The 27604-nt window shown below is 44.5% G+C and overlaps 1 protein-coding gene across 1 annotated transcript in view; it reads left to right on the top strand.

The window, feature by feature from the left end:
• Window positions 1–61: 61 nt before the first annotated feature.
• Window positions 62–27604, top strand: part of SORD (sorbitol dehydrogenase) — a 35186-nt gene continuing 7643 nt past the window's right edge. The window contains exons 1-5 of the mRNA XM_007121389.3: window positions 62–280; window positions 10957–10990; window positions 14627–14791; window positions 21800–21959; window positions 26013–26131. Of these exons, the coding sequence (XP_007121451.1) occupies window positions 218–280; window positions 10957–10990; window positions 14627–14791; window positions 21800–21959; window positions 26013–26131 (541 nt within the window). The 5' untranslated portion in view covers window positions 62–217. The remainder of the gene's footprint in view (window positions 281–10956; window positions 10991–14626; window positions 14792–21799; window positions 21960–26012; window positions 26132–27604) is intronic.

The raw sequence follows: 27604 nt of genomic DNA, 5'->3' as shown, positions 1-27604 counted from the left end.
GCCCCGCCCCGCCCCGCTAGCCCCGCTAGCCCCGCTAGCCCCGCTAGCCCCGCCCCGGCTGTCAGGGACTAGGAAACCCCGCCCCGGGTCGGGCGCGCGCTCCCAGGCAAAGCCCAGCCTACCGCCCCTTATCCCCAGCTCTGCACGGGGCCGCCAACCGAGCCACCTCAAGAGCTGCGGATTGCAGCCTCGGCGGACCAGAGAGGTAGAGAGCGACATGGCGGCGGCCAAGCCCGAGAACCTCTCCCTGGTGGTACACGGACCCGGAGACCTGCGCTTGGTAAAACTGGAATGGGAGTGGGAAGTCTAGCCCGTTCCTGCCCTATTCACCTCCAAGCGCAGCCGCGGTCTCAGCTGGCCAATTCCAGCGCGGTGCGGGCCCCACACTGCGCGCCCAGGCCGCCCAGATAGGAGCTGGTTACCATGTTGGGGGGAGGGGCACGGTAGGCGGTTAGTTCTAAGGTGCTAAGAGCAGGGTTCTTGTCGTGTGCCTCCCGGAACCTAGCCCCGTGGCCGGCACGTGGCCAGAACCCAGGAAGGTTGCAAAATGATTGAAGCCTTCTTCCTCCTTTGCCAGCTGCAGATTCATAGTCCAGCCTCTTGTCATTGCGCTTTGCAGAAGAGATACCAGAAAGGCTGCCTGATTTAGGACACGTGCTGAACTTCTTCTCTGAGTAGACAGTGCAGGGCAGAAAGGGGGGCCATAGGGACATTTAAAAGCGGTGGAACTCGTATTTAATCTTTCATGCTTGGGGCTGATAAAACCTCCTTTGCAGGATTATTATGATCAGCGGAGTACCTAGCACTTAATAGATACTCAGAAAGTGCAAGCTTCTTCCACTTTCCTGCCAGCACAGGTCTCCATCTCCAAGACTCTTGGTGTTCGCCATGCCTGTGCCAGATTTCTGGATCTTGATAGTCTTCATGTCTCTAAAGCTCTTTTCCTCCTTACCTCCCATAGTCCACATCTGGTTCATGTTCCAGCCATTTTCCTTTCTGATGCTGCTCCCCTGTCCCTTTAAGAGCATTATGTGTGTGTCTCCTCCACTCGAGATCCTGCCTCTGCTCAGTGGCTCATGGGGCCGAAGTTCTGGGAGCTGCAGAGTCAGCCCTGTGGTTGTGCCAGGGCTCCCTTGACAGAGCCCTTCGCGGACGGGCCTGGGCAGTGGGTATGTGGGACCAGTGCCGGCCATCTCTGCTGTTCCCTAGCACTTCCTTCCCCCTCACAGAGAACATGCACCAGGGTCTAGATTGGAGAGACTCAGGAAAGTATCCAGATTAGCAGTTCTTGACTGTTTGAGAATCTGTGGTCTCTCTCCCCACAGAATGCAAACAGATGGAGTTTGGCAGCAATTTCAGAGAGTTCATGGACTTCCTTTAAGCCTCTCCTTCATAGACCCTCTAGAGGTCTGTGGACCCCAGACTAAGAACTTCTGCCCAGAGCCAACTCATTTCCTCAGCTGAGGAAAGTGCCATCCCCAAGGTGACAGGCTTCATTAGTTAACAGAGCCCAGAAAAGAACCCAGAGGTTCAGACTCCCATTCCAGTGTTCTTTCTACTCCCCTTGGAGCTTCCACCCAAGGTCCTGAATTAAAGTGACACTATTAGTTTTTATTGCTGCAAATGCCAGATGGTATTATGAAGAAAGGAAAGTGGTACAGCTCTACACAGCTTACAGAGTGATTTCAAACTCAGTCCTGCATTCTACAAACATTTACTAGATGAGAGGGTGCCTGCCGTGTGCCAAGCACTGGGCTGGGGGTCCAGAGAGGAGGAGGAGGAGGACACAGCCTCTACCCCCAAGTTGCTCTAGGGAGTCAGACAGATGCTGTAAACAATAAAACTGTGTGAGGGCTTTGATGGAGCATAGAGAGTAAAGGCCTCACAGGGTGCCCTTGGCCTAGGGTAGAGGCCCTGGAAGAGATGGATGCTACTTAGCTGTTTCTTGGACAGAAACTGGGGGTCATTCACGTAAGTGGAAGAGCAAGTGCAAACTAAGTGAAGTACAAAATCGCAAGTCTTGTTTACTGGTCCTGTAAATAGTGTGATGCACTGAATGCACTGGTAGTGAAGCTGGAGAGGTAGACAGGCTCTGCCTCTCCATCTGCTCAGGGCCTGCCTTAAAGTCATGTACCTAATAATAAGCAGAACTGTAATTACAACCCCAGGATCTGCTTTACCTTAATTCCTAAACTCAGGCTCTCCCACTGCTCAGCCACTGTTTATGTGGCTCTGTAGAACAAAGCCTTGAATAAAGAAGAGGGAGGGTGGGGAGTCTCACCTAAAATTGGTCTTATCAGCTGTGCCTTAGAATCCACTCCCTGACCAAATTAGGGGCTGGATTGGGGTGAGTGTATCCTAAAGAGATGAGAATGTGATAGGCTGGAGAATGTAGCTTATGGTTGTGGGATTTGTACGCTAACTGGGTGAAAGGGTTCATTCAGGGTGGATTCAGGAGGACCCCAGCTCTGCTGGAGGTGATGGGGTTCATTTACTAGACAAGGAGAGTAGATTAAAATGATGAGATCAGGCTCGAATTTAAGATGTCTCTGGGACAGGACATTTTGGGGTGTCTGAGAAATTACCTTGGTTCTAGGGATCTGGAGACACTTGCAACCCAACACAGACCCTTCTGGCCCTCACCACTCCTTCCTGAGCATGGTCGTCCCCCAGCGCCTCCATAGGGAACCCCCTGGTAGGGTATCTCTGCCCTTGCACCCTCTTCCTTAAAGCAAATAGGCTAAGTGGTTTGGGGTTGAAATGGGGCTAGACCTGGGCCACTTGAAACTTGTCCCCTACCTACCAGGAAGGAAACCTGACACCCAGCCTTCCTCCTACCTGCCTGTGGAGAAGGCAGGATTCCCTTTTCTTTCTCCAAGCTGTGGCTGCAGGGAAGGAAAAATTAAACTCCTTCACTACTAGTAGCTAGTGATCACCACAGTCCCAGCAAGGGCGGAGGCAGTGCTCCTTGGCCTGGGGACTTGGGCCTGCACAGTGGTTTGGGCTTTGGGGCACTTATAAGTTGGGTGGTAAATCAGAGAGGGTGGGAGTGTGTATACACATGTATATACTGAGAGACTGCCGGTTTCTTTATATCATCCCTTATCATGAGGACTTAGGACTCCTATATCCCCTCCTCCCCCCACACACACCATTTTAAATAGAGAACGTGTGGACTTTTAAGGAGCAATGGAAGAGGTGACCAAGCTGATGCATAGAGACGAACAGCCTATCAGCAAACAGGGTCGGCTGGCTGATATCTCTTCAAATGGAAACAGTAACGAGGTCACAAGCCAGGTTGGGACCAGAGTGGAGTTTAGCCCCAGCTCTACTGCTTCTGGTTGTATGACTTGCCAAATTACTTTCTGCTTCAGTTTTCTGTCTGTATAATGGGGATGATAGTAGTACTCACCTCTGGGTTGTGTGAGGATTAGATGGTATTGGGGAGTAAGAAATTATCCTCTACCCTTCTAGGTTCTTCTGGCAGGTCTAAGAATTAAATTGACATGAGACAGGGGAAAAACAAAGTTTTATTAACATGTATACATGGGAGAGGCCCAGGAAAACTGAGAAAGTTGCCAAAATGGCCAAAGCCCTCACCCTAAATACCATCCTCAGCTAAAGAGAAAAGAGGATGTTGAGGGCGGGGAGAGTCAGTTATGGGAGGTTGCCAGGAAAAGCACAGAAAACAAGGGTAAGGTTGTTATACAGTTTTAAGTCATTGCCTTCTCCACTGATGGGTTTCTAGAGATTTGGTCCTCCTCTTCTTTTTGGTACTTTGAGGGAGACACCCTTATAAGTGGAGATTTCCCTTACAAATGTGTCACTTGGGTTTTCAGAGCTTTTCCCAAATCTGCTGTTTCTTAAAAAAATAACCAGCTTAAAATAATTAATATGCCCTAGAGACATATTTGGGGATGGCAAATTCTGCTCCCCTACAGAATTCTTTCTCTGAATTACTAGTTCATGGAGTTGGGATATCAAATAGTCAAATTAGTTTTTCTTTGAAGAAGCTGTTTGATGGGATAGTTTGTGCTTCACAAAGTATCAGAGATGAAGGACGAATTTTATTTTTATTTCCAGTTGGCCATGGACCAATATGTTTGTACCAACATTTGGATGCTGCAGCAATGTCAGAGTGCTGTAAACATTTCTAAATGCTCCTACCAATTTCTGTGCATATTGCATCACCTATCAGGGCCAATCCATGGAGCATACTGAGTACACGTTATCTCCCTTATTCTTGATAGCCAGCTCTATCAGATTCCAGGCATCTGGACAGGGAGAACAGGAGAAGCGAGGTGGACACCATGCAGGGGATGTAGTCACATTTTTGTTTTATGATTAGCTGCATGAGAAGAGAACAAGTTAAAGGGAAAAGAATCATTTCAGGGTGATGGGTTAATGTTGTTTAATTACAAAGGGCAGAGAAAATAGTGTGTCAGCATCAAGTTTAAACATTAATCAGAGTACCATGAAGATATTCCTTAGAGGTTTTGCTCTGTGAGGAAATGTATTATGCCAGATGTCAAAAGAATTGCTTTGAATCTGTAATGATATTTTAAAAAGTAAGATAATTCTGTATCTGTAATACAGCACATTCAAGGCATCCCCTCCTTGCGTATACACATTGCTGTTAAGATTTTGGATGAGGAGGAGGAGATTGTAGAAAGAGGGGGGTGTGAACATACAGCAGCTGGAATGGTCCTAAATGTCAGGTCTCTCCTTGGTTTTGCTACTAGTAGACAGAGCTGCTTGCTTCTATAGAATCAAATTAAAGGGCCCTGAAAGGCTTCAAGGAAAAGCTGTGTTAAACTGGGAGATTACTGTGAGTGAGGAAATGCAGGCCACTTAACCCTTTAATACCTGAGCTAGACTTATCTGTCAGAGGCAGTTGAGGCTGAAAACAGAATCTAAAACTCCTTCAGAAAAAGAGAAAACTAGGTAGTAGCAAATAGCCTAAAAAAATTCCTCCTTTCACTTTCATCTTAATTATGTTTCAACAATAAAACAAAACCCAACCAGATAAACAATAGGCAGTTAAATCCAGCAAATACTGCCATCTCTGCCAACTCCTATGGAAGGGCAGTGCCTTTGTCTGCAAAAGGCCAAGAAGTAGAAAGCTAACATTTTCCCCTAAAAGCAGGAGGAACAGTAAACAATACCACAAATAGGATTTTAACATTTTATGTAATAAGTCCTAGCACTCCTAAGAGACCTGGTAAAAGTAACCCTGTTCTGTGGGGAAAACTAGAATTATGGATGCATGTGGGGGAAATTTCTTTAAAATTGCATGATAGAGAAATTTCGGAGGAAAAATACGTACTCTTATATACAGTATTGGCGTCCACTTGTTGAGTCTTTTAGTGTGGCTGTTAAAGCTGGCAGTTTTCCCCAAACCAGATTTACAGGAAGAACATTAATTATTGGAGAAAATATGGTTGGATTTTGTGAAGTGATATTCGGCTCAATAATGTTTTAGAAATGTAAATGTTCAGTTACATAGACCTGAACACAATGAGCACGTAATCAGTGATACTAATAGGCTAGAGCATCCAACCAAGCTCAGAGTATTCATATTTTCGCTTTAAATAAAGAAGCATCTAATAGGTTCATGTATAGTTATGTTCATACATTTTGAATTAAGAGGAATTTTTTTATAGTTTATTTATCACAGCTGAGAAATAATCCTTTAACCATCCCATATGGATTCAATTGTAGGTGCTGGGGAAGCTCAGGAGAGGAAGGATGGTGAGGATAGGGAAGGCTTTTTTCAGGAAGTCATTGTTTCTCTCCATGTTCATGATTCATGTTCATGAGTCTCTGTCCCTGACCCATGTCTGATCCCCAGTCCCAGGAGTACAACGACCTATTGGACAACCCCACCTGGATGTCCCCCGACACCACAATCCCAACACACCCAAACCTAAAATCTCCCTGAGTTCCCACAGGAATTAGAAAGTCATTTAGATGTCTCCCTTCCCCTCACTTCCCACCTCCTGTGGGATCTCAGTGAAGAAGGAGGGGAATTGGCCAGTGGAGAAATGGCCCCCTTGAGGTGAGGGAGTGAGTGTGCGGTGGTTTGGGAATTGCAGGAGGTTTGCAAGGAGGCAAGTAGCCCGCAAAATGAGGGGTTTAGAATTTTGCAGGGCCACTGGGCACTTTAAATGAATTTGCATTTTGGAAAGATTGTTATCAGCAGAAGGCTGGTTGGAGCCCAGAGAGCCTGGGCTGGAGGCTGGAGACTGGCTCAGTGAACTTTGGGAGAGTGTCTGACCCTTCTACTTTGACCCCGAGTTTGCCAGGACAGGACCAATGCGGCTAGAACAAAGCCTTTTAGGATAAAGTGGCCAAATGGGAAACCTTTGGATTTTCCTCCCACCCTCAAAACACCCTTCAAGCCCTGAAGGGAGGGTGAAAGTTGAGGAGGGAGGGAAGCAAAAGTAAGATTGTCTGCTCTGCTCTCCTTAAGGGTGTAGGGCAGCCAGCCAACAGGTTGACAGGAGACCTGGCAGGCAGAGCAGGTGGCAAAGGTGGGCTGCAAGGACCTAGGGCAAAACTGGCTGCTTTCTCCTAGCCCTGCCTGTTGTCACTTACTCTAAGGCAGGGAGCACGGCTTTTACACTCAACTGATAGAATCAAGCCTAAAAACACTGCTGGAATCCTACTTGACTTTCTTCTGAATTCCAGCCTTTTAAGGAGCAGTCAAGTTCTCTTAATATTGATGTGAAAACAAGAGAAATACAGCTTTTCCCCAAAACAATTTTTAAAAACTACCCTTTTCAAAAGGAAAAGGACAAGGTTGTCCAGAGCTTGTTCAACCGTATTGTGAGCTGATTATACAGAAAGGATTTTGATTTTATTTCTTTTGTAATAAGAGCTAATTTATTTACTGGGAGTCAGGCACTGTTTTTGTTTTGTTTTGGCCGTGCTGCATGGCTTGTGGGATCTTAATTCCCCGACCAGGTATTGAACCCTGGCCCTTGGCAGTGAGAGCGAGGAATCCTAACAAGTGGATTGGTGGGGAATTCCCAAGGGCACTCTGTTTTATGATTATCTTCATTATACAGGGGAGGAAATTGAAGGCACAAAGAGGTTATGTAACTGCCCCGAGGTCACACAGCTCCTGAAGGGGAGCCTGGGTTTCAGCACAGACAGCGATTCCAGAGTCTGAGTTCTTCACCACTGTACCAGCTATGTTGTCTGGAGGAGGGAAAGGGCGTCTTCTAATTTCTCCTCATGTTGAGGCCATTGCTGCAATCCAGGCAAGATGTACTGAGGGTATGAACTCAGATGTGCAGCTGGAAGTTGAGGAAAGGGGGCCAATAGTGTATATTCAGGAAATATATATTTAAGCTAATTTGAGAAAATATATTTAGGAAAGGCAAGATAACATTTAGGATGTGAGAGGCACTTGAGATGATTCTGTGTTCCCACAGAGAGTTCTTCCTGAAGTATTTCCGTGATTTATTTGTGGTGGTGGTGCCAGTGGTGGGGAGACCTGAAGGTCATAGAAAGGAGAATATGTAAGTTAAGTATTTCAGTGAAAAATGCTGTAAAACTTACATAACTCAGTAAAGAACGGTTACTCAACTCCTCTTTACCCCCTTGTCACTATCACTCACAGAAAGATAAGAAATCCTGTTCAGGAAACTATGAATATGCCTGATTACAAAACCTTTGGGAATGAAGAAAGGGGGCAGGGGGTTAAAAGTGAAAGTTCGAGATCTCAGAGGAGCTAAGAAATTTTGATACATGAGAAATAGGATAAATGAAAGAATATCACCACCATAATCTGAGACAGAAAAGGAGATTAAGTAAACAGGATTTAGCCAACATCATACCAAGGAACCATAAATGAAAAGCAGGTTTTTTGTTTTTTCTGGTACGCGGCCCTCTCACTGTTGTGGCCTCTCTCCGTTGCGGAGCACAGTCTCCGGACGCCCAGGCTCAGCGGCCATAGCTCACGGGCCCAGCCGCTCCACAGCATGTGGGATCTTCCCGGACCGGGGTACGAACCCGTGTCCCCTGCATCAGCAGGCGGACTCTCAACCACTGCGCCACCAGGGAATCCCCTTGTAATAACTTTTGAAGACATTGTGAGCCCTGCAGCCACGCTTAGGTTAATATTTACAAACTTAAAGACTGATCTTAACATGGTCTTGTGCTTAGGTGGCATGTTTCCTGCAGAGAAGGGAGACAGGAGCCAAACTGAGCTGTAAGGGTGATTAGAATCAACAAGAAAGAGAAAAAAAAGAAAGTTGGTTTTCAGGGAGAGGTATTTAAGTTCTCCATAATGTGTGTTCTGCTACTAAGGAAAAACCAGGTTATCAGCACAGCACCCTCTGGTGTCCAGGAGAGACGCTGCAGCTTTGCCCAGGTGGTAAGGGCAAAGTTGGTCAGCTCTGTTAATTCCAACAGACATTTACAGTAGTAATCTCTAGTGACCCAAGGGCAACTTGGTGTCCCCAACTGTTGCTTTGAGTTTGGCTCTTACCACCTTTTCACCCCAAATAGGGTGTTTGGGCCTGGCCTGGTTGGAGCCAAGGATATGAAGAGTATGCTGTGGAATTCCCAGTGCCTGGGAAGCTGCCTACTAGTGCCTTCAGGGGGCTATGAGGGTGGGGGAGAGTACAGTTCCATGTTTGAAACAAAAGGCCTTACTTACTCTTTAGTTTCAATTTAACCTGCATTTTAAATTTTACTCTGTGTAACAGAAGCAGGACTTTACACAGCAGTCCCTGATACTGTGTAATGCCAGGTGTGGAACCAGCAATTTTGAGAAAGGTTTTGGTGACAGCCAGCTATCTGGAGTTGCCCGGCCTAGATGGATTCCCTCCTTCCCTCCCTCCTTTCCTTCCTTCCTTCTTTCCTCTCTGCCTTCCAAATTTATTAAGAGATGAAAAAGCTGCCTCTTGCCCCCACGTCATGCTGCTTTGGATGCAGCTCCATCATTTACTACCTTAGTGTTACTATAGACAGATTGCTAAATCTCCCCATTCCTCAGCCTCATCATACAAAAAATGGTATAATAATAAAGGCTCTACATAGGATTGTCCTAGGGATGAGCTGAGGTGATGCATACACAGCACTTAGCACAGGACCTGATAAAAGGAAGTTGGTCAGTGTTAGCTAATCAGCATTAGCATTATCCCTTTGACCTTTGTTTCACTGGAGACAGGGAGTTCAAATAAGCATTGAGCTGTTACAACAGAAAGGGCTGGTAATCTCCAATGAGCAAGAACCTTAGACTTCCTGTGGAAATACTGTTATGGAGGATGATTATTTAACAAGTACAAGCCCCCCAGGTTTGGAGCAGGGCACTGTACCTGGTGCCAGAGATGGAAGGCATAGTCTTTGGCAACTAGGTACTTATCTTGCTAGCAAAATAGCCCTAGGATTATTATTATTTTTTTATATTGAAGTATAGCCGATTGACATGTTGTGATAGTTTCAGGTGCACAGCAGAGTGACTCAGCCATACCTATACATGTATCCATTCTCCCCCAAACTCCCATCCCATCCAGGCTGCCACATAACACTGAGCAGAGTTCCCTGTGCTATACAGTAGGTCCTTGTTGGTTATCCATTTTAGTGTACATGTCGATCTCAAACTCCCTAACTATCCCTTCCCAGCCCTAGGATTATTTATTGCTACCCATAAAAGTATCTGGGGGAAGGCCCTCTGAAGGAGGCAAGGTTTGAGCAGTGCTTCCTCCCAGAGCAGTGTGCACTGGGCCCAGTTCCAAAATTCTCATTCCCTGATTGACTTTCCTTACATCACCACTGAAGGAGAAAAGGCAGATTCCACCTTGGGGGTGCAGTGGGATGCAGTGAGGCAGGCTTGGGAGTCAGACACACCTGGGATTAGACCTGGTTTATCCACTCTGGCCATATGACCTTGACCAAGTTATTTAACTTCCTAGCCTCAGGTTTCTCATCTGCAAATGGTGGCCATGTGCCGTAATGTATGTAAAGCCCAGTAGACTGTCTGGCACAGTATGTACAGTGAACACTTTTTTTACATCCCTTCTTGCTTGGCTGCCTTCAAAGAATTAATAAAATGAACACTTGGATTTGGCTACTCACTGCCCTTCTTCCTTGTCACCAGGAATTTCCTAGCCAGTTGGCAGTGGGAAAAAATGATCATTGGTAAATTATCATCATCCTCATCATAAATAGCTGTGAACACCAGATTGCTTTTTTTTTTTTTTTTTTGCGGTATGCGGGGCTCTCACTGCTGCGGCCTCTCCCGTTGCGGAGCACAGGCTCCGGACGCTCAGGCTCAGCGGCCATGGCTCACGGGCTCTGTGGCATGTGGGATCTTCCCGGACCGGGGCACGAACCCGCGTCCGTTGCATCGGCAGGCAGACTCCCAACCACTGCGCCACCAGGGAAGCTCCCAGATTGCTTTTTAACTCGGTGAGAGTGGGCAAAATGCAGGTCCTATGTGTTCCCAAGGGGCCTCTAAAACACCTCATGGGAGGTTTTGGAAGAGAGTAACAACTATTGGTCTGTGCACTGATGTGAATGAGCGGAGCACACACACTTTTTCCAACCTATCTAGAGACAAAAACCCTCCTATGCAACTGCCAGAAACACCTCATCCTTGCCCTGTATGAGTTTGCCAGACCAAACAAATCTGTATCTAAGGATGTATTTTCCACATTCCATATTAGAGACCCAGAAGCATCCTTTCTGCCAGGGTGTGCAAGTAGTATACTTTTTCTTGGTCCACAGCAAATTGCACCAGTGGGTGGGATGAGGTCAGAAGTTAGAGTCAGCAGTATTCAGGGTAGCCCCTCAGGCATCCACCCAGTAGCAGTATGGTCTGAGTCTGTGTTAATTATAAGAAGAAGTATTTGAATGAAACTTTAATTTAAAAAAAGATTGAAAATGTTCGTAAGGTAAAGTTATTATGCATACTAAATGGTTTTTCTATTTTGTTTCCTTTAGGAGAACTATCCTATCCCTGAACCAGGCCCAAATGGTAGGTCCTTGGAGTACTTGCCTTATATTTTATTGTTTCTTATTGTTTACCCTGGAGACACATGTGCATTGCTCATTTAGCCCTCTTTTCCTACTGTTTATTACTTAAAAACCTCCATTAAAAACTATGCTTTTGTGAGGCTTTCAACATAGTCCATTGTCCCCAGCATGACTGGATAGATTCAATCTGGCTGCTACATGAAATAATAGAAACTGGTAGAACCAAGAGAGTTACCATATCAAACTGCTGACTTGTCCCAAAGAGTTTTTGACATAAAATTCTTCAATTTATGGACCAAAGGCAGAATTGTTCCTGTTTTGAACTAATGACAGAGTTACTCTGTCCTCTTTAAGCCAGAGGGTGATTTATATTTGGGTGGCTTATATTTGGGTGGCTGAATCATGTTCTAACCCTAATCCAAACTTTGAAAAGGAGTGAGTCTATAGATCTTAATCTTTTAATTACAAAAGGGAACACCCAGTAAGGTCCAGGAAGACCAGGACCTTCTGTCCAGTGGGGATGGGAGGGGCTCCATGCAGCCCTACCCTACTACCCTAATCAATCAGGAGCAGAAAGCGGGTGAGCACACTGGGGCAGGGTTCCTTTCACCTTTGCTCCACTCCTTCTGGCCGAACCTGCTGAGCTGAGCTGAGCTGACGTGCACGTTTCCCGGGGTGGTGTCTGTACCTTTGGAGGTCATGCTACCCTCTTAGCTATGGCAGATCACAACTGACAGTTTTCTAATTCCTTCCATCTCTGGAGTCCCACAGCAGGAAGTGAGGCTGTGGGCAAGGTGTCTATAGATAGCTCATCCCACACCCAGCCACTCGGGTCTCTTTCTGTCCTTGATGAGTTGGGGGTGTGCTTCTCCACCTTGTCCCACCTTACCCCAGAACTGTGGCTTCTGTGTGAACATCAGATTGAAGGCAGCTTTCTTGGAGCCTCTAGAGCTTTGCTACTCAAAGGCCAGTTGGGTTACTGATTTATAGCAATAAGATTACAGACAATAGCTGTTTCTATCAGTGTTTACCAAATAATGTATATTTAAGGCTCAGTGTTTTTACTGAGATATTACGTTCAGAGAAGTGAAAGAGACACTTCATTGTGTTCTGAAAAGTTGGTGTGGATTCCAGAGGTGGCAAAAATAAAAGGGCGGGGGGTGCTGTTTTGGATCCAAAGGATCCTTCACTGTTGCTCTCTCTGGAGCAGCATTCTGCTCTCTTTCTTGCAGCCCTTGAATTGGAAGGGGAAATGATGGTGTATTTCAGCTAGAGTTCTAGCAACTCAAATTTAATCTCTTTTCCCTACCTTTGATCTCAGGATCCACCCTGCCACTTCTTACTCTGTTCACCAAAGCCAAGGATGAAGGAAGTTCTACAGAGCCACACCTGTTGGATCTCCCGTGGTTTGTGGCAAGGGCAGTGTGTAAGACATCTGAGTGCAGAGCAGAGCTTTGGGTCTCTTTGTCTTTCTAAGGCAAAACTTTTTCTCAGGGGGATATTTTGTAATGTGGTAAACTCAGTCAGACTAGGCCAGTAATCCTTTGGGATTTAATTCAGCAAAGGGGCTCAGTAGCATCATTATTTTAAACTTGGAAAACTGACAACAACAATATCATCAAATCTCACTATATTCAAACCTGTGAAGGAGAAATGCCAGTTGAAATCTTTGGATGGTTTAAATTAAAGGTGTACTTTTGAACAAAATAAAAGGCATGAAGAACTCAGCCTGATAGCACACAAAGTATTGGCAAGCCTAGATTGTGCCAACCTCTCTGATGAATAGATAAGAATCAAGCATAGCATATTAATTGTCTGGAAGCAGTTATCTCCTAGAAAACAGTTTTTTTCTCTTAGTTGACACACTTCTTCCTACTAATAATATCTTTCATTTGGTATACTAATCAGAGTTCTCCAAAGAAACAGAACTGAGAGAAAAGTTATTATTTATATTTATTTATATATAGATTTACTTAGATATAGAGAGAGACAGGGTGGGGGAAGCTGCCTAGTCTGAAATTTGTAGAGATAACCAGCAGGCTGAAACTTCAGGTAAGTCTTGAGGAGAATTCCATCTCCTTCAGGAAACCTCAGACTTCTTTTAAGCCCTTCAACGGATTGGAGGAGGCTTATCCACAGTATGGAGGGTAATCTGCTTTACTCAAAATCTACTGGTTTAAATGTTTGTTTGATTGAGGTATAATTGACATATAATGTTATATTAGCTTCAGGTGCACAACATAATGATTTGATATCTGTATATATTGTGAAGTGATCACCACAATGTCTAGTTAACATTTGTCAACACAAATAGTTACAAATTTCTTTTCCTGTGATGAGGACTTTTTTTTTTTTTTTTTGGCTGCATTGTGTGGCATGTGGGATCTTAGTTCCCCGACCAGGGTTCAACCCATGCCCCCTGCACTGGGAGTGCAGAGTCTTAACCATTGGACCGCCAGGGAAGTCCCGACGCGAACTTTGAAGATCTATTCTCTTAGCAACTTTCAAATATGCAACACAGTATTATTAACTATAGTCACTATGCTGTATATTACCTCCCTATGACTGATTTATTTTATAACTGGAAGTTCGTTCCCTTTGACCTCCTTCACCCATTTCACCCACCCTCCACTCCCTGCCTCTGGCAACCACCGTTTTCTGTATCTATGGAGCTTGGTAGGTTTTTGTTTTGGTTTGGTTTGGGTTTTGGTTTTAGATTCCGCATATAAGTGAGATCATAAGGTATTTGTCTTTCTCTGACTTATTCACTTAGCATAATGCTCTCAAGGTCCATCCATGTTGTTGAAAATGGCAAGATTTCCTTTTTTAAAAAAAATTAATTAATTAATTTATTTATTTTTGGCTGCATTGGGTCTTCGTTGCTGCGCACGGGCTTTCTCTAGTTGCAGCGAGCAGGGGCTACTCTTCGTCGTGGTGCGCGGGCTTCTCATTGCGGTGGCTTCTCTTGTTGAGGAGCATGGGCTCTAGGTGTGGGCTTCAGTAGTTGTGGCACATGGGCTCAGTAGTTGTGGCCCACGGACTGTAGAGTGCAGGCTCAGTAGTTGTGGTGCACGGGCTTAGTTGCTCTGCAGCATGTGGGATCTTCCCAGACCAGTGCTCGAACTCGTGTCCCCTGCATTGGCAGGTGGATTCTTAACCACTGCACCACCGGGGAAGTCCCAAGATTTCCTTTTCTTATGACTAATATTCCATTGTGTATATATGCCACATTTTCTTTTCCTTTTATCCATCAATGGACACTTAGATTGTTTCCATATCTTGACTATTGTAAAGCTGCAATGAACATGGATGTGCTTAAATGTTAATCACATCTAAAAAACACCTTCACAGCAACATCTAGCATTTGACCAAACAACTGGGCACCATAGCCAAGCCAAGCTGATGCATAGAATTAGCCCTCACATGCACTTATTTTGCTCTGTGGAAGCTTTCTTGCCTTACAAGACTTAATCAAGGTTGCTGTTTAGCTTGTTTTTCTCTGTGATCTAAATCTTGTACCTGGCCTTTGAAACCAAGCCCTCTCCTTCATCCAGAGGAAAAACTCCAGGGTGCCTCAGAGGGGCAGAGAGGTCCTTCCCTCCCTCACTTGTTTTTTCCTTCTCCTTTATCTTATCAGAGGTGCTGCTGAAGATGCATTCTGTTGGAATCTGCGGCTCAGATGTCCACTACTGGCAGCATGGTCGAATTGGAGATTTTGTTGTGAAAAAGCCAATGGTGCTGGGGCATGAAGCCTCAGGAACAGTCGTAAAAGTGGGATCATTGGTCAAACACCTAAAACCAGGTCAGCAAAGCCCTTCAGCCAATGGATTTGTTTATTCATTCAACACAAATATTTGTATGTGATTTCTCAGGGTCAGGCCCTCTGTTAAACACTGGGGATACAGCAATGAACAACACAGTCTCAGTTCCTACACACATGGATCTTATGTTCCGCAGGAGAAGGCAGCTGGGACAGACAGTAAATTAATCAAAATTGCGTTGAGGGCAGCAGAGGAGAATACAGGGTGCGATCAGTGTATACTACCCTCCAGACCCCTGGCTTGTCTGAAGAAGGACAATTAGTTCAACACCTGAAGGCAAGTAAGAAATAAGCCAAGTAAAGGGGAGGGGAAAAACGTTCTAGCCACAGGAACCACAGAATGCCTCTACATGCTAAGAACCAGGGCCTTCTGTGCAGCATTTATCTTATTGGATGACTTGGAAACCACCAATATTTTTCTAGATTTGCTTAATTCAGGGAGGAATTCTCAGCTGTGGCAGATTGTGATGTTCCCCAACTCAGTGAATTAAATCCAAGCTGTCTTAGAATAGCCAGCTGTTGGCTTTAACCTTCCTTTCCTGATGAGGCCACTGAATAGCCTGGAGATGATGGATTATTTGGGGGAAGGAGGGAGTTCTCAGGAGGTGCCATCCTGTGTTATAAGGCTCTCTGAGCCTGGCTGCATGGTGAGGGATCCACTAGCTCTGAAGAAGCTAGACATGTGTCTCATTTGGGAATGTCAAGTCAGGCCCTCCATTTATCATCAGTGAAGTTGAGAAAGCCCCTGAAGTTTTTCAGGGTTATCCCAAAGTGGAAGGTTCATAGCTTCCAACAGCCACTGATTGGTTCTTACCTGTGGGACAAGGTCTCTAAATATAAGTCATAATAGGAAGTGGGCTTCTCTAAATTTAAGTTATAACAAGCGCTTAATCAGCATCTACAATGGGTCCAGCCTTGTGCCCAGTGCTTTGGGGGATATAGAAAATTGAGAAGATGTGATTCCTGGATGCTTCAGTTTAGTTGAGGAGACCAGATATCAGGATATACATAAATACTTATATACATAAAAACATATATATATATATACATGTGATTATTTTAAATTGCTGATCTCTTAAGTTTAAATGCATTTTAACAATCCTGCATTTTTACTCCCCCAATCCAATGTTCAATGTTTTCGACGTCATATTTTACATATTTTTGTTTTGTGTATCCCTTAACTTCTCATTATGGATATAGATGATTTTACTACTTTTGTCTTTTAACTTTCCTCCTATCTTTATGAGTGATTGATCTACTATCTTTACTGTATATTTGCCTTTAACAATGACATTTTTCCTTTCATAATTTTCAAATTTCTAGTTGTGGTTTTATTTTCTACTTTATGAAGTCCCTTTAACATTTTTTGTAAAGCCATTTTAGTAGTGTTGAACTCTTTTAGCTTTTGCTTGTTTGGAAGACTCTTGATCTCTGCTTCAAATCTGAATGATGGTCTTGCCAGGTAGAATATTCTTATTCCTGGTTGTAGATTTTTCCCTTTCATTACTTTCAATATATCATGCCACTCCTCTCTGGTCTGCAGAGTTTCTGCTGAAAAGTCAGCTAGCTGATAGTTTCATATGAGTTCCCTGTGTGTCACTAGTTTCTTTTCTCTTTAAGTTTTGCTTTGGGTTGATCTTGTTTGAGAGTCTGTACTTTCTGGACCTGCATATCTGTTTCCTTTCCCAGGAAAGGAAAACTTCCCAGGGAAGTTTTCAGCTATCATTTATTCAAATAAGTTCTCTGCCTTTTTCTCTCTCTCTTCTTTTTCTAGGACCTTTATAATGTGAATGTTAGTATGCTTGATGTTCCAGAGATCTCTTAAACTATCCTTGTTTTTTTAAAAAAAATAAATTTATTTATTTATTTTTGGCTGCGTTGGGTCTTCATTGATGCACAGGGGCTTTCTCTAGTTGCGGCGAGTGGGGGCTACTCTTCGTTGGCGGTGCGCGGGCTTCTCATTGCGGTGGTTTCTCTTGTTGTGGAGCATGGGCTCTAGGCACATGGGCTCAGTAGTTGTGGCTCATGGGCTCTAGAGCGCAGGCTCAGTAGCTGTGGTGCACGGGCTTAGTTGCTCCACGGCATGTGGGATCTTCCCGGACCAGGGCTCGAACCTGTGTCCCCTGCCATTGGCAGGCAGATTCTTAACCACTGCACCACCTGGAAAGTCCCAAACTATCCTTGTTTTAAAGAATTTTTTTTTCTTCTACTACTCTGTCTTCCAGCTCACTGATCCATTCCTCTGTATCATCTAATCTGTTGATTACTTCTAGTGTTTTTTTGTTTTGTTTTGTTTTGTTTTTGGTGGAAAGGAAAGCTTGCTTTATTTTGGATGCCGGCAACCGGGGTTGGGGGGGGGAGGGAGGGAGGGCGGATGCCTGTCCAAAGGCTGACTCCTCCCTCTGACAATCAGTTGGCTACAGCTTTTATAGACAGAGGGAGGGGGCTACATGCAAAAACAGCACAGTCAGCTCCGACAGTCATCTTGAAACTAATCATGAGGTGGTCTGATCAGGGTCATCTTGATTTAAGTACATTTAGTCTTCAGTTCCAGGGTCGGTTTGTTCCCATTTCCTTGAAGCCAGTTCTCGGAGTCGTGGCAGCTTATGTCTTGGCTTCAGTTTGGTCATCATGTAGTTAATTTTTTCCACCTGGAAGGGAGTTTCAGTACCTATAAGACAGCTCACAGAATATGGCTCAGAATATTATCTATAGCCCTTGAGAAGGAACTAAAGGTCCTTGAGTATGCTTAATGACTAAATTATTATTATTTGTTCTCCTTTGACTGTTTTCCTTTGTTTCTGCATTTTCTCACTTCTCTGATTAAACTTATTCTTTGGCTAAAGTATTTCCACAGACAAAAGGCAGGCTGAGGACATGGGGGGAAGGACCATAGTAGGGTCCTGCTCTGTTTCAACATTGTCAGATCATATTTTAAAATGCTGTCTATAGGGAACCCATTTTAAAATATAAATATTTAAATAGATTACAAATAAAAATATGCAAAACGTTAGCATGCACACACTACTCAAGAGAAAGCCAGAGTGACTATATTAATATCATAAAACATACAATTCAGAGCAAAGAATATTACAAGGGATAAAGAGAAGTATTATAAAAATTCACCAGAAAGACATAATAATTCTATATTGATGTACCTAACAGTAAAACTTCAAAATATAACAAGGAAAGACTTAAAGAATGAAAGGAGAAATAGACACGTCTATATTTATAGTTGGATACTTCAGTATTCCTCTCTAAAAAACTGATAAAACAGGAAGATGGAAAAATCAGAAAGGATACGGAACACCTGAATAATACTAAAGTCAACTTGACCTAATTGCCATTTTTAGAACATACCACCTAAAAGCAACAGAATGCACTTTTTTTTTCAAGTACACATAGAACATTCACCGTGATAGAACATGTTTTGGGAAATAAAGCCTCAACAAATTTAGAAGAATTTAAGTCATACAAAATATATTTTCTGATCATAATGGAATTAAACTAGAAATCAATAACGGAAGGATATTTGGAAAACTCCCAAATATGTGGAAATTAAATGACACTCATCTAAATAAACCACATGTCTAAGAAGAAGTCACTAAGGAAACTAAAATAAATTTTTTTGAAATTAAAGGTAATAAAAAAACAATGACAGTTGTGGGATGTGACTAAAGTAGTGTCTGGGGGAAGTTTATAGCATTCGATTCTTATATTAAAAATAAGAAAAGTCCCAACTCAGTGATGTATACTTCCACCTCATATCCTACATGAAAATAAAAGTCAGATGGAGTAGTAAATACCTTTATTCAGAAAGGCAAATCTTCTAAAACTACTATACGGAAATTTGGGAGGGAGTTCAAGGGAAGATTGTAGGGGTACAGCACAGTTTTTGATTTTCCATATTACCCTGCTAGTGTTGGAGAGTCTCCCGCAGAGGCAGGGGGTGGCTCTGGCTCACCGCGGGGACAAGGACACTGGCAGCAGAAGTTCTGGAAAGTACTCCTTGGCGTGAGCCCTCCCAGAGTCCGCCATTAGCCCCACCAGAGTCTCTAGTGTATTTTTTAAAAATTTCAGTTATTGTATTCTTCAGCTCTGTTTGGTTCTCTTTATATTTTCTAACTCTTTGTTAAACTTCTCACTGTGTTCATCCATTCGTCTCCCAAGTTCATTGAGCAACTTTATGATCATTACCTTGAACTAACTCTTTATTGGGTAGATGCTTATCTCCACTTCACTTAGTTCTTCTGAGGTTTTATCTTGTTCCTTTGTTTAGAACATACTCTTCTACTGCCTCATTTTTCCTAATTCTGTTTTTATTCCTATACATTAGTTAGATCAGTTTCATTTCCCAATCTTAGAGAATTAGACTGATGTAAGAGATATACTATGGGGCCAGCAGCACTCTCCCTCTGGTCACCAGAGGGGTGTCACCTACGTGGGCTGCATGGGGCCTTCTGTTGTGGCATGCTGACTACTGTGGGTTGGTGGGTCTGGTCCCTGGCCTAGTTGGCGGCCATGCCCTGCTTTGTGCTGAGGCTGCCAGCCACTGGTAGCTGAGGCTGAGTCCTGGCATGGCTGGCTGTGCAGCCTGTGGGGTCCTGGGACTGGTTCTCACTGACTGGTGGGCACATAAGACCTTTGCACTAATAGGCAAGAGGGAGAACTCCAAAATGGCACTTGTTAGCACCAGTGTTCTTGTGGTAGAACAGGCTCCCCCAAATTGCTGCCGCCACCATCTATGTTCCCAGAAGGAGTCCCAGTTACCTCCTGCCTCTCTGGGAAGCTCTCCAAGATTAGCAAGTGGTTCTGACCCAGCTGCCTTTCAAATTACTGCCTCTGTGCTGGGTCTCAGTGTGTGAGATTTTGTGAGTGCCCTTTAATAGTGAAGTCTCTGTTTCCTACAGCCCCCTCTGGCTCTCTTGTACAAAAGTCTTGCTGGCCTTCAAAGCAGATGTTTTGGGGATTCGTCTTCCCAGTGTAGGAACCCTGGGCTGGGGAGCCTGATGTGGGGCTCTGACCTTGGATTCTCTTGGAGGAGAACCTCTGCATTTGTAATTAATCTCCTGTTTGTGGGTTGCCTACCCAGAGGTGTGAGTCTTGACTATACTGTATCTCTGCCCCTCCTACCCATCTGTTGTGGTTCCTTCTTCATATCTTTAGTTGTGGAAAATCTTTTCTGCTAGTTCTCATGGATAGTTGCTCTGTAAATGTAATTTTGGTGTGCCTATGGGAGAAGGTGAGCTCAGGTTCTTCTTACTCTGCCATCTTGGTCACATCCTCCTGCCTTTTTATCTTATTGTTTGAATTTCCTCTGTGATAGTACCAGCTCAGATAATTATAATAATGATAAATTCAATAAAAATTGTTATTAATGCTACTATATATTACTACTACTACAATCACCATCACTACCGGTACTTTTAATGTGTACTTACTACATACCAGGACTACAATATCCGGTAAGTCCTTTTAACACAAAAGACTTATAAAAATAGCTTAACATATCTCTGCTTGGTGAAGGGCAGACCTCTCACAGGTTCTTCTCAGGCTCCTAACACAGCCCTCAGGCACAGGTGGGCCCTAACTCTGTTAGTACACCCCCTGGGGGCGGGGGTGGGGATTGGCTGGGAAGGGACTTGAAGGAATGAAATTTCTGAGGTAGTGTTAATGTTCTTTGTTTTGATGGGAGTTTACATTACACAGGTGAATGCCTTTATCAGCTTCATCTAATGATCTACTTAATATTTGTGCATTTTGTCAGCATCTAAATTTTACCTTAATAAGGAACCATAAACAAGTATTGAACTCTAGTTAATGATATGCAAGCTGAAGTATAATGATAGGAAGCTGAGTGATGTGTACCCATGTGTGCAACCTACTTTGAAATGCATTAGTAAAGAAGATGCATTGATGGATGGAAGAGAGATGGATAGATGGGATGGATATGTGATAAAGTGAATGTAGCTAAATTTTTTTTTTTTTAAGTACCAAGGATCTTTATTCTCAGGGCTGATATTGAATCTGTGGCTGCAGGTAATATGTCACTATTTTGAGAATAAAAGTTCCCGTTATCTTCCTTCTTTGCAAGTCTTCAGCCACAAAGTTACACATTATTCTCATAACAAGATAAGTGAATCAGGCTGGAAGGGGATTAAGGAGGTACACTGATGATAAAAGCAAAGGGGAGCAAACAGTTCTACAAGCATATTGTCCCAGTTACCTTGAAGGTTAAGTTTCAGATTAATTTGTAGCTAAATGTTAATTGAAGAAACTAAGTTGAGAACATCTGGGTGTTCTCCATACAGTTCTTTCAACTTTGCTGTACGTTTGAAAATTTTCATACTAAGAAGATGCAAGAGCCATTCTAAAGCTGGGTTTCCAAGTGGGCCTAGTGAGACACAGAATAGAAGTACAATAGAGCTGGCCATTCACAAGCCTGAATGTTACTCTGCTGTACCAGAGTCTGAGGCCTCTGTGGGTCATTTGCCTTAGTGGTTCTGCTAACCAGGAATCAGTTATTGTCTAGGAGACTGAACATTAAACATGCCATCATTATGACTTCCTTCAGGATATTATCAAAACAGGTGAAGAAAAAATATGCCTGCAAATTCCACACACTAGCCACCTCTTTCACAGCAGTTTGAAATGGGAACTAAACCTGGCTTGATGGGACTGGTTGTGTGTTTCCCAAGCTGGGAGGTGGCTGTGGAGCTGGAGGGGCAAGTTGGCTTGTTCCATGAGCCAATAAAAGAGCAGGCAGACCAAACCAGCCTGTGAAGAGGAGCACTGGTCATTTTCTTCCAGTGTATGTGCTGCATTTGGTATTTCCTTTGCAAGCACTAATGGGCTGGGCTTGCGTGGCATACCCTGGGTCCCCAGCGGGGAGGGAGGCTCATTCGGCCAGATTCCCCTGCTGGCATCTGTCCATGAGCACGTGTCTCTTCACAGCATCTCTGCCCCTGCCTGTGTTTTTTTTTCCCCCAGGTGATCGTGTTGCCATCGAGCCTGGTGCTCCCCGGGAAGCCGATGAATTCTGCAAGATTGGCCGATACAATCTGTCACCAACCATCTTCTTCTGTGCCACGCCCCCTGATGACGGGAACCTCTGCCGGTTCTACAAGCACAATGCTAACTTCTGCTACAAGTTAGTGCCCATGGCCAAGCTGTGCCACCTGGGACCTCTTCTCCAATGTTTGTTTGGTGCTCTTTCTTCTAGTTTCCTATAGTGGTTTCTTCATTCTTTTTAGCTCATAATTCTAGACATGAGGCATCCCTTGGCAGGCCTGCCCTTCTTGGAGGCTTTGAGGGAGGGTAGCCTGACGAGGGCTAAGACTGACTCACAGTGCTTGCTTTTAGTCTTTCAGTCTAACTTTCCCTCACCTAGAGCAATAATAGAAAATCATTGCTGAAATCACTCACTCCCCTCCAGCCATCTTGGAGATAATTTATTGTAGTTGTCCTCCATTATTGGTTTCCACTGCAGCCACGAGAAAGAGATCTTGTAACAGTAGAAACTTTGGCAACAACTAGGGTTTACTGTGACGTGGAGCCAGGGCATGAGCTTTGGGACCCTGGATCCACTCCCTCCTAGTGAGTGACTTTGAGGAAATGACTTAACCTTCTTCTGCTTCAGTCTCTTTTAATCACTTGGAGATTAAATAAGGCAATGCACATAAAGTCACAATTATTGTTTGTTTTTTAATTTATTTTTGGTTGCATTGGGTCTTCGTTGTTGTGCGTGGGCTTTCTCTAGTTGTGTCGAGCGGGAACCACTCTTCGATGCAGTGCATGGGCTTCTCATTGTGGTGGCTTCACTTGTTGTGGAGCACTGGCTCTAGGCGCGTGGGCTTCAGTAGTTGTGGCACGCAGGCTCAGTAGTTGTGGCGCACAGGCTTAGTTGTTCTGCGGCACGTGGGATCTTCCTGGACCAGAGCTCGAACCTGTGTCTCCTGCACTGGCAGATGGATTCCTAACCACTGTGCCACCAGGGATGTCCCCACAATTATTGTTATTACGTACCTGGCCTTGTGCTAATAAGTGCTTTGCATGCCTTATTTAACTTTCATAACTGTAATGGCGAGGTGGGCACCAGTATTGCAGTATTTTGTGAGAGTCAGCAGAGTCAGGAGAAGGCTAACTGGCTAATTGACTTGAACACAGAACAGAGCCAGGAGTCAAGCTGGGGTGGCTGTGATTCTCAAGCTCCTGCCCTGTGCTCACTACCCTACCTTAACTCTCAAAGTGATTTGGGGAAGTTGTGTCTGGCAGAAGCAGAGTGCTATACCTTCTGCATGGACCCCAGCCCATGGAGCTCTGGGATGCTGCTTTCCTTCTGAACTGACCAGGCGCATTTTCCTCCTACCCTAGTCTGGCCCTGGCAGTGACTCTTTTGGCCAGGTTGGGGCTTGTCTTTTGTAGTCCAGGTGCCAGTCACAGGGGCAGTCTGACAGATCTGAGTTTTCTAGTGCCTACTGGAAGCCTTGAGAGGAGTCACAGGCCAGGGACCTCGTGATGAGTTTAAGTCAGCACTCTAAGAGAGAGCAGGTTACCTGCGCAGAGTCCACCTTTGAGCAAGTGGTTCCTGAATCTGCCCACTTTTTCTGGGTCCTTTCCAAGTCAAAGCGGCAAACCAGTGTTTCGTGGAAGGCAGAAGAGCATGGTGGTAAAGCTTGAGACTAACCACTGGTCTCTCCCATTTGCCAACTGTGTGACCTTGAGCAAGGTACTTAAACTTTGTAACCTCAATCTCCTGTGCAATGGAAATAATAGCATCACCATGATGAAATGCATAGAATTAGTGATGGGATTCAGTGGGAGAAGCATATCAAGTACTCAACACGAGGCCTGGCACAGAAGAGGAGCTCAGTAAACAGTGCCATGATGTGTCGTAGCTATGGCCTTGTATCTGGGGGATACAGGGATAGGCCTGAAAAGGAGCCTTGCACTGGGAATCGGGGTCGGGGGGCGGGGGCGCAAGTGGTTTGCAGGGAATGGTGCGGGAGGAAGTGTTCTGGTTGGCAATGGCAAGGGGAGGGCTGTGGAGGGCCTCTAGGGGACATGCGACCCCTTCCTTTCCTCTTCTCCCGGGGTACTTTGTATCTATGTCCCCAGCCCAGCCCTGGATCTACACCATTCTCTCTGGTTTCTCTTTGTGCGGATTTGTACACTGTCACACCTTCTTTATTTTCCGACCCACCTTATTTTCTTTCTTTCTTCCTGCTTCCCCCTTGGCTTCTTGATCGTTCTTTAACCCTTTTTCCTACTTCCTGAATCCCATTGTGAAACCACCAAGTTGCTTTGTCATTTTCTGGTGTTTATAAAATCATGAACAATTAGGGCCGGGAAGAAACTCATCCCCTTTCCCTCAACCTCCACTGAACAAGGTTGGGGAAGGAGGACCCAGTAACTCTCCCCAGGTCAGTGGCAAAAGGGCTGGACCCCAGGACTCTGGCTACGGCTGCATGTGTGATAAGGCAGCATCTGCCTAACCAGTGGAATAATCTCCCACGTAACAATCCTCTCTCATCACCATCCCCAATCCCATTTCTCCCTGGTATTCTTATTCCAAAGGGAAGTCAGAGCAGAAGATGAGAGGAGCACACAGTTCCTGACCACAGGCCACCCTCAGTTTAGCCCCAGCACCAGCTTTGGGGAAGGCCCAAATGTGAAGAGGCAGGACTGTCGGAGAGAGTGTGTGTGACTGGGGGTCCTTGAGAGAGTTTGGGAATCTTCATTATTTCACTTCAAACTCTTCCCCCTTATTTGGAATTGATGGGATATGTTTGGTGGGTAGAAGGGATGAAGACAACAGTCAGAGCAAGAGAGTGGATTGGCGTGTGGGAAATGATGTGAGAGAAGCAGAGGGGAGGGGAGAAAAAAGGGGTGGTGGGCACCAGGCCGAATGCGGGCCTTGTTATTTATTCTGTGGAGGATCAGGAACAGAAGGATCATGGGGATCAGCACATGGTTTGGCTGCCACTTTTTTCTCTTTTTGGAACCTGAGGGTTTTCACGTTCTTGCATGTGGAGGTTGTGGGTGTGCTCAATAAATACTGGGCAGTGAGGAGCTAGCAGAAGTTAGATATTAACTATGGAGCTGCTTGTACCTAGAGGCAGCCGATGTGGGACAGGCAGAGGATATGGAATCAGGAGATCTGGGTTTAAGTCTTGCTCTTCCGCTCACTAGCCTTGTAACCTTGGGCAAGTCTCTCAATGTCTTCGGCTTCAGTTTTGCTTCTGTAGAATAAAGGTAAAAACAAAGCCTGCCTGGGAATTCCCTGGCGGTCCAGTGGTTAGGACTCTGGGCTTTCACTGCCAAGGGCCCGGGTTCAATCCCTGGTCTGGGAACTACGATTCTGCAAGCCTTGTGGCCCCCCCAAAAAAACAACAACAGAAACAACAACAACAAAGCCTGCCCTTCCTGCCTGACAAGGTCATGGTGAGGATTAAATGAGATATGGAGGATAAAGCTCTCTAAATCTGTAAAGCATTAGGCAAATATTTGCTGTCTTCATCAGTGGGATCGTTAAGAGGGTCAAGGTGCCAGTGGACAGGGAAGTGAAAACCAAGAACCCAGTGGCAAAGGTGACACAGCATTCAATCTGCTTAACCAATCCAGGGACAGCCAGGCAGCTGCTGCTATCAGATGTGGTTCTTCTGTAGCGTGTAATATGGGAGACAATGTACAGAGTGAAGTCAGCTTCTAATCACTGTTTTGCAAAGCTGCTTATAGTCTGGATTGTTTGCTAAAACGAAACCAGAAAGGTTATAAGTTTGAGAAGCAGATGAAATGCTGGGATGGTGTTAAGTTAAACCCTTGTGAAATGAACTTTTCATTTATGAATGATAGCCACCCCACACTTTATCTCAGATAGTGTTTTCAGAGGGGAGCAGTATGACATGGGCTCTGGAATCAGACATATCTGGCTTCCAGTTTAAGCCTCTTTATAAGCCTCTCAATACTCACTGGTTTTGAATTTTTGGAGCAAGTCATTTAATCCTCCAAGGCTTGGTTTCCTCATCTGTAAAATGGGAATAATAATATCTACCACAGAACTATTCTGAGGATTTACATGAGTGAATGTATGTAAATTGCTTAGCACATTGACCAGCACATAAATTAAAGCTCAATAAATATTAGCTATTGTTATTGTTTTTAACCCAGAGGGACTAACTAATTGTGTTGAATGACTTCTCAGACTTCCTGACAATGTCACCTTTGAGGAAGGGGCGCTGATTGAGCCACTGTCTGTGGGGATCCATGCCTGCCGGCGAGCTGGAGTCACCCTGGGGCACAAGGTCTTTGTGTGCGGAGCTGGTAAGAAACAGATGACACCCTGGTTATGAGTTCATTAAAGGGGAATGTGGGGATCCCTTTGCCCATTTCATTTCCCTTCCAAGGGCTGAAATTGATCGTAGAATCTTTCCGGGTTAGGGAGGATCACAGTGTCCCCATTCCGTCAATGACACGCACTTTGCAAAATAAATATCTGCAGGCATGGTAGTAACCAATGTTATTTCCTAGGCAACATAACCCTTTTGTTCACTTAAAGAATGCAATTTGGGCTTATTTTTCTACCCTTGACAGGAAACTAGGGAAATATTTTTGGTAGTAAAGGGAAGGGCAACTTTTGGAACTTTCAAATCATCCTAGAGAACTGGTCTCCTGGTCCTTCCAGAATGAGGCGGCCCATGCTTATGGCCAGCAGAAGGAGTGGGGTCCAGCCCACGGTGAGTCAGCGCTCTGCCCACATTGGCTTAGCTAGCTGCCTTCTTCCTCCCCTGCTTCCAGTCACTTGAACAAGCCTAGCAGCCCAGACTGAATCATCTAGGCTTCTAACTGCTTCTGGTAACCCAAACAACATGCTTCACTCCTTGTGGGTGTGATCTGGTATTCCTCATACACTTTTATTTTTTTATGGAGGTATAACTGACGTATAACATTATATTAGTTTCAGGTGTACAACATAAAGATTTGATATTTGTATACATTGCGAAATGATCACCACAATAAGTCTTGTCAACATCTGTCACCACACAGTTATAAAATTTTTTTTCTTATGATAAGAACTTTTAAGATCTATTCTCTTAGCAACTTTCATATAGGCAATACAGTATTAACTATAGTCACCATGCTGTACATTAGATAACCAGGACTTAGTTATTTTATAACTGCAAGTTTGTACCTTTTGACCCTCTTTCATCCATGTCACTGCTGCCACCACCACCTCTGGCAATCAATCTGTTCTCCATATCTATGAGCTCAGCTCCATATCTATGGAATATTATACACACACACACACACACACACACACACACACACACACACACACACCCCTCGTTATCGTAACCTCACTACAGTAGTGCTTAAAATAATTTGTCAGTTACTCATCAGCATTGTGAAGCAGTGATGTTCTGTTCTGTTCTCTGCCACACACACACACACACACCACGTTTTCTCTGCCTATTCATCCATTGGTGAACACTTAGGTGGCTTCCATGTCTGGGCTATTGTAAATAATGCTGCAGTGAATATGGGGGTGGAGATAACATTTTGAGTAAGTTTTTGTTTTCTTTGGATAAAATTCCACTTCTGAGTAGATGTAGAATTGCCGGATCATTTTTGAGGAATCTCCACACTGTTTTCCGTAGTGTATGCACCAATTTACATTCCCACCAACAGTGCATAGGGGTTTCCTTTTCTCTGCATCCTCACCAATACTTGTTACTTGTTGTCTTTTTGATAATAGCCATGCTAACAGGTGTACAGTGATATCTCTTTGTGGTATTG

The sequence above is a fragment of the Physeter macrocephalus genome, chromosome 11, assembly GCF_002837175.3.
Source record: "Physeter macrocephalus isolate SW-GA chromosome 11, ASM283717v5, whole genome shotgun sequence".
Classification (NCBI taxonomy): domain Eukaryota; kingdom Metazoa; phylum Chordata; class Mammalia; order Artiodactyla; family Physeteridae; genus Physeter; species Physeter macrocephalus.
This window is presented reverse-complemented; position numbering and strand designations above follow the sequence as displayed.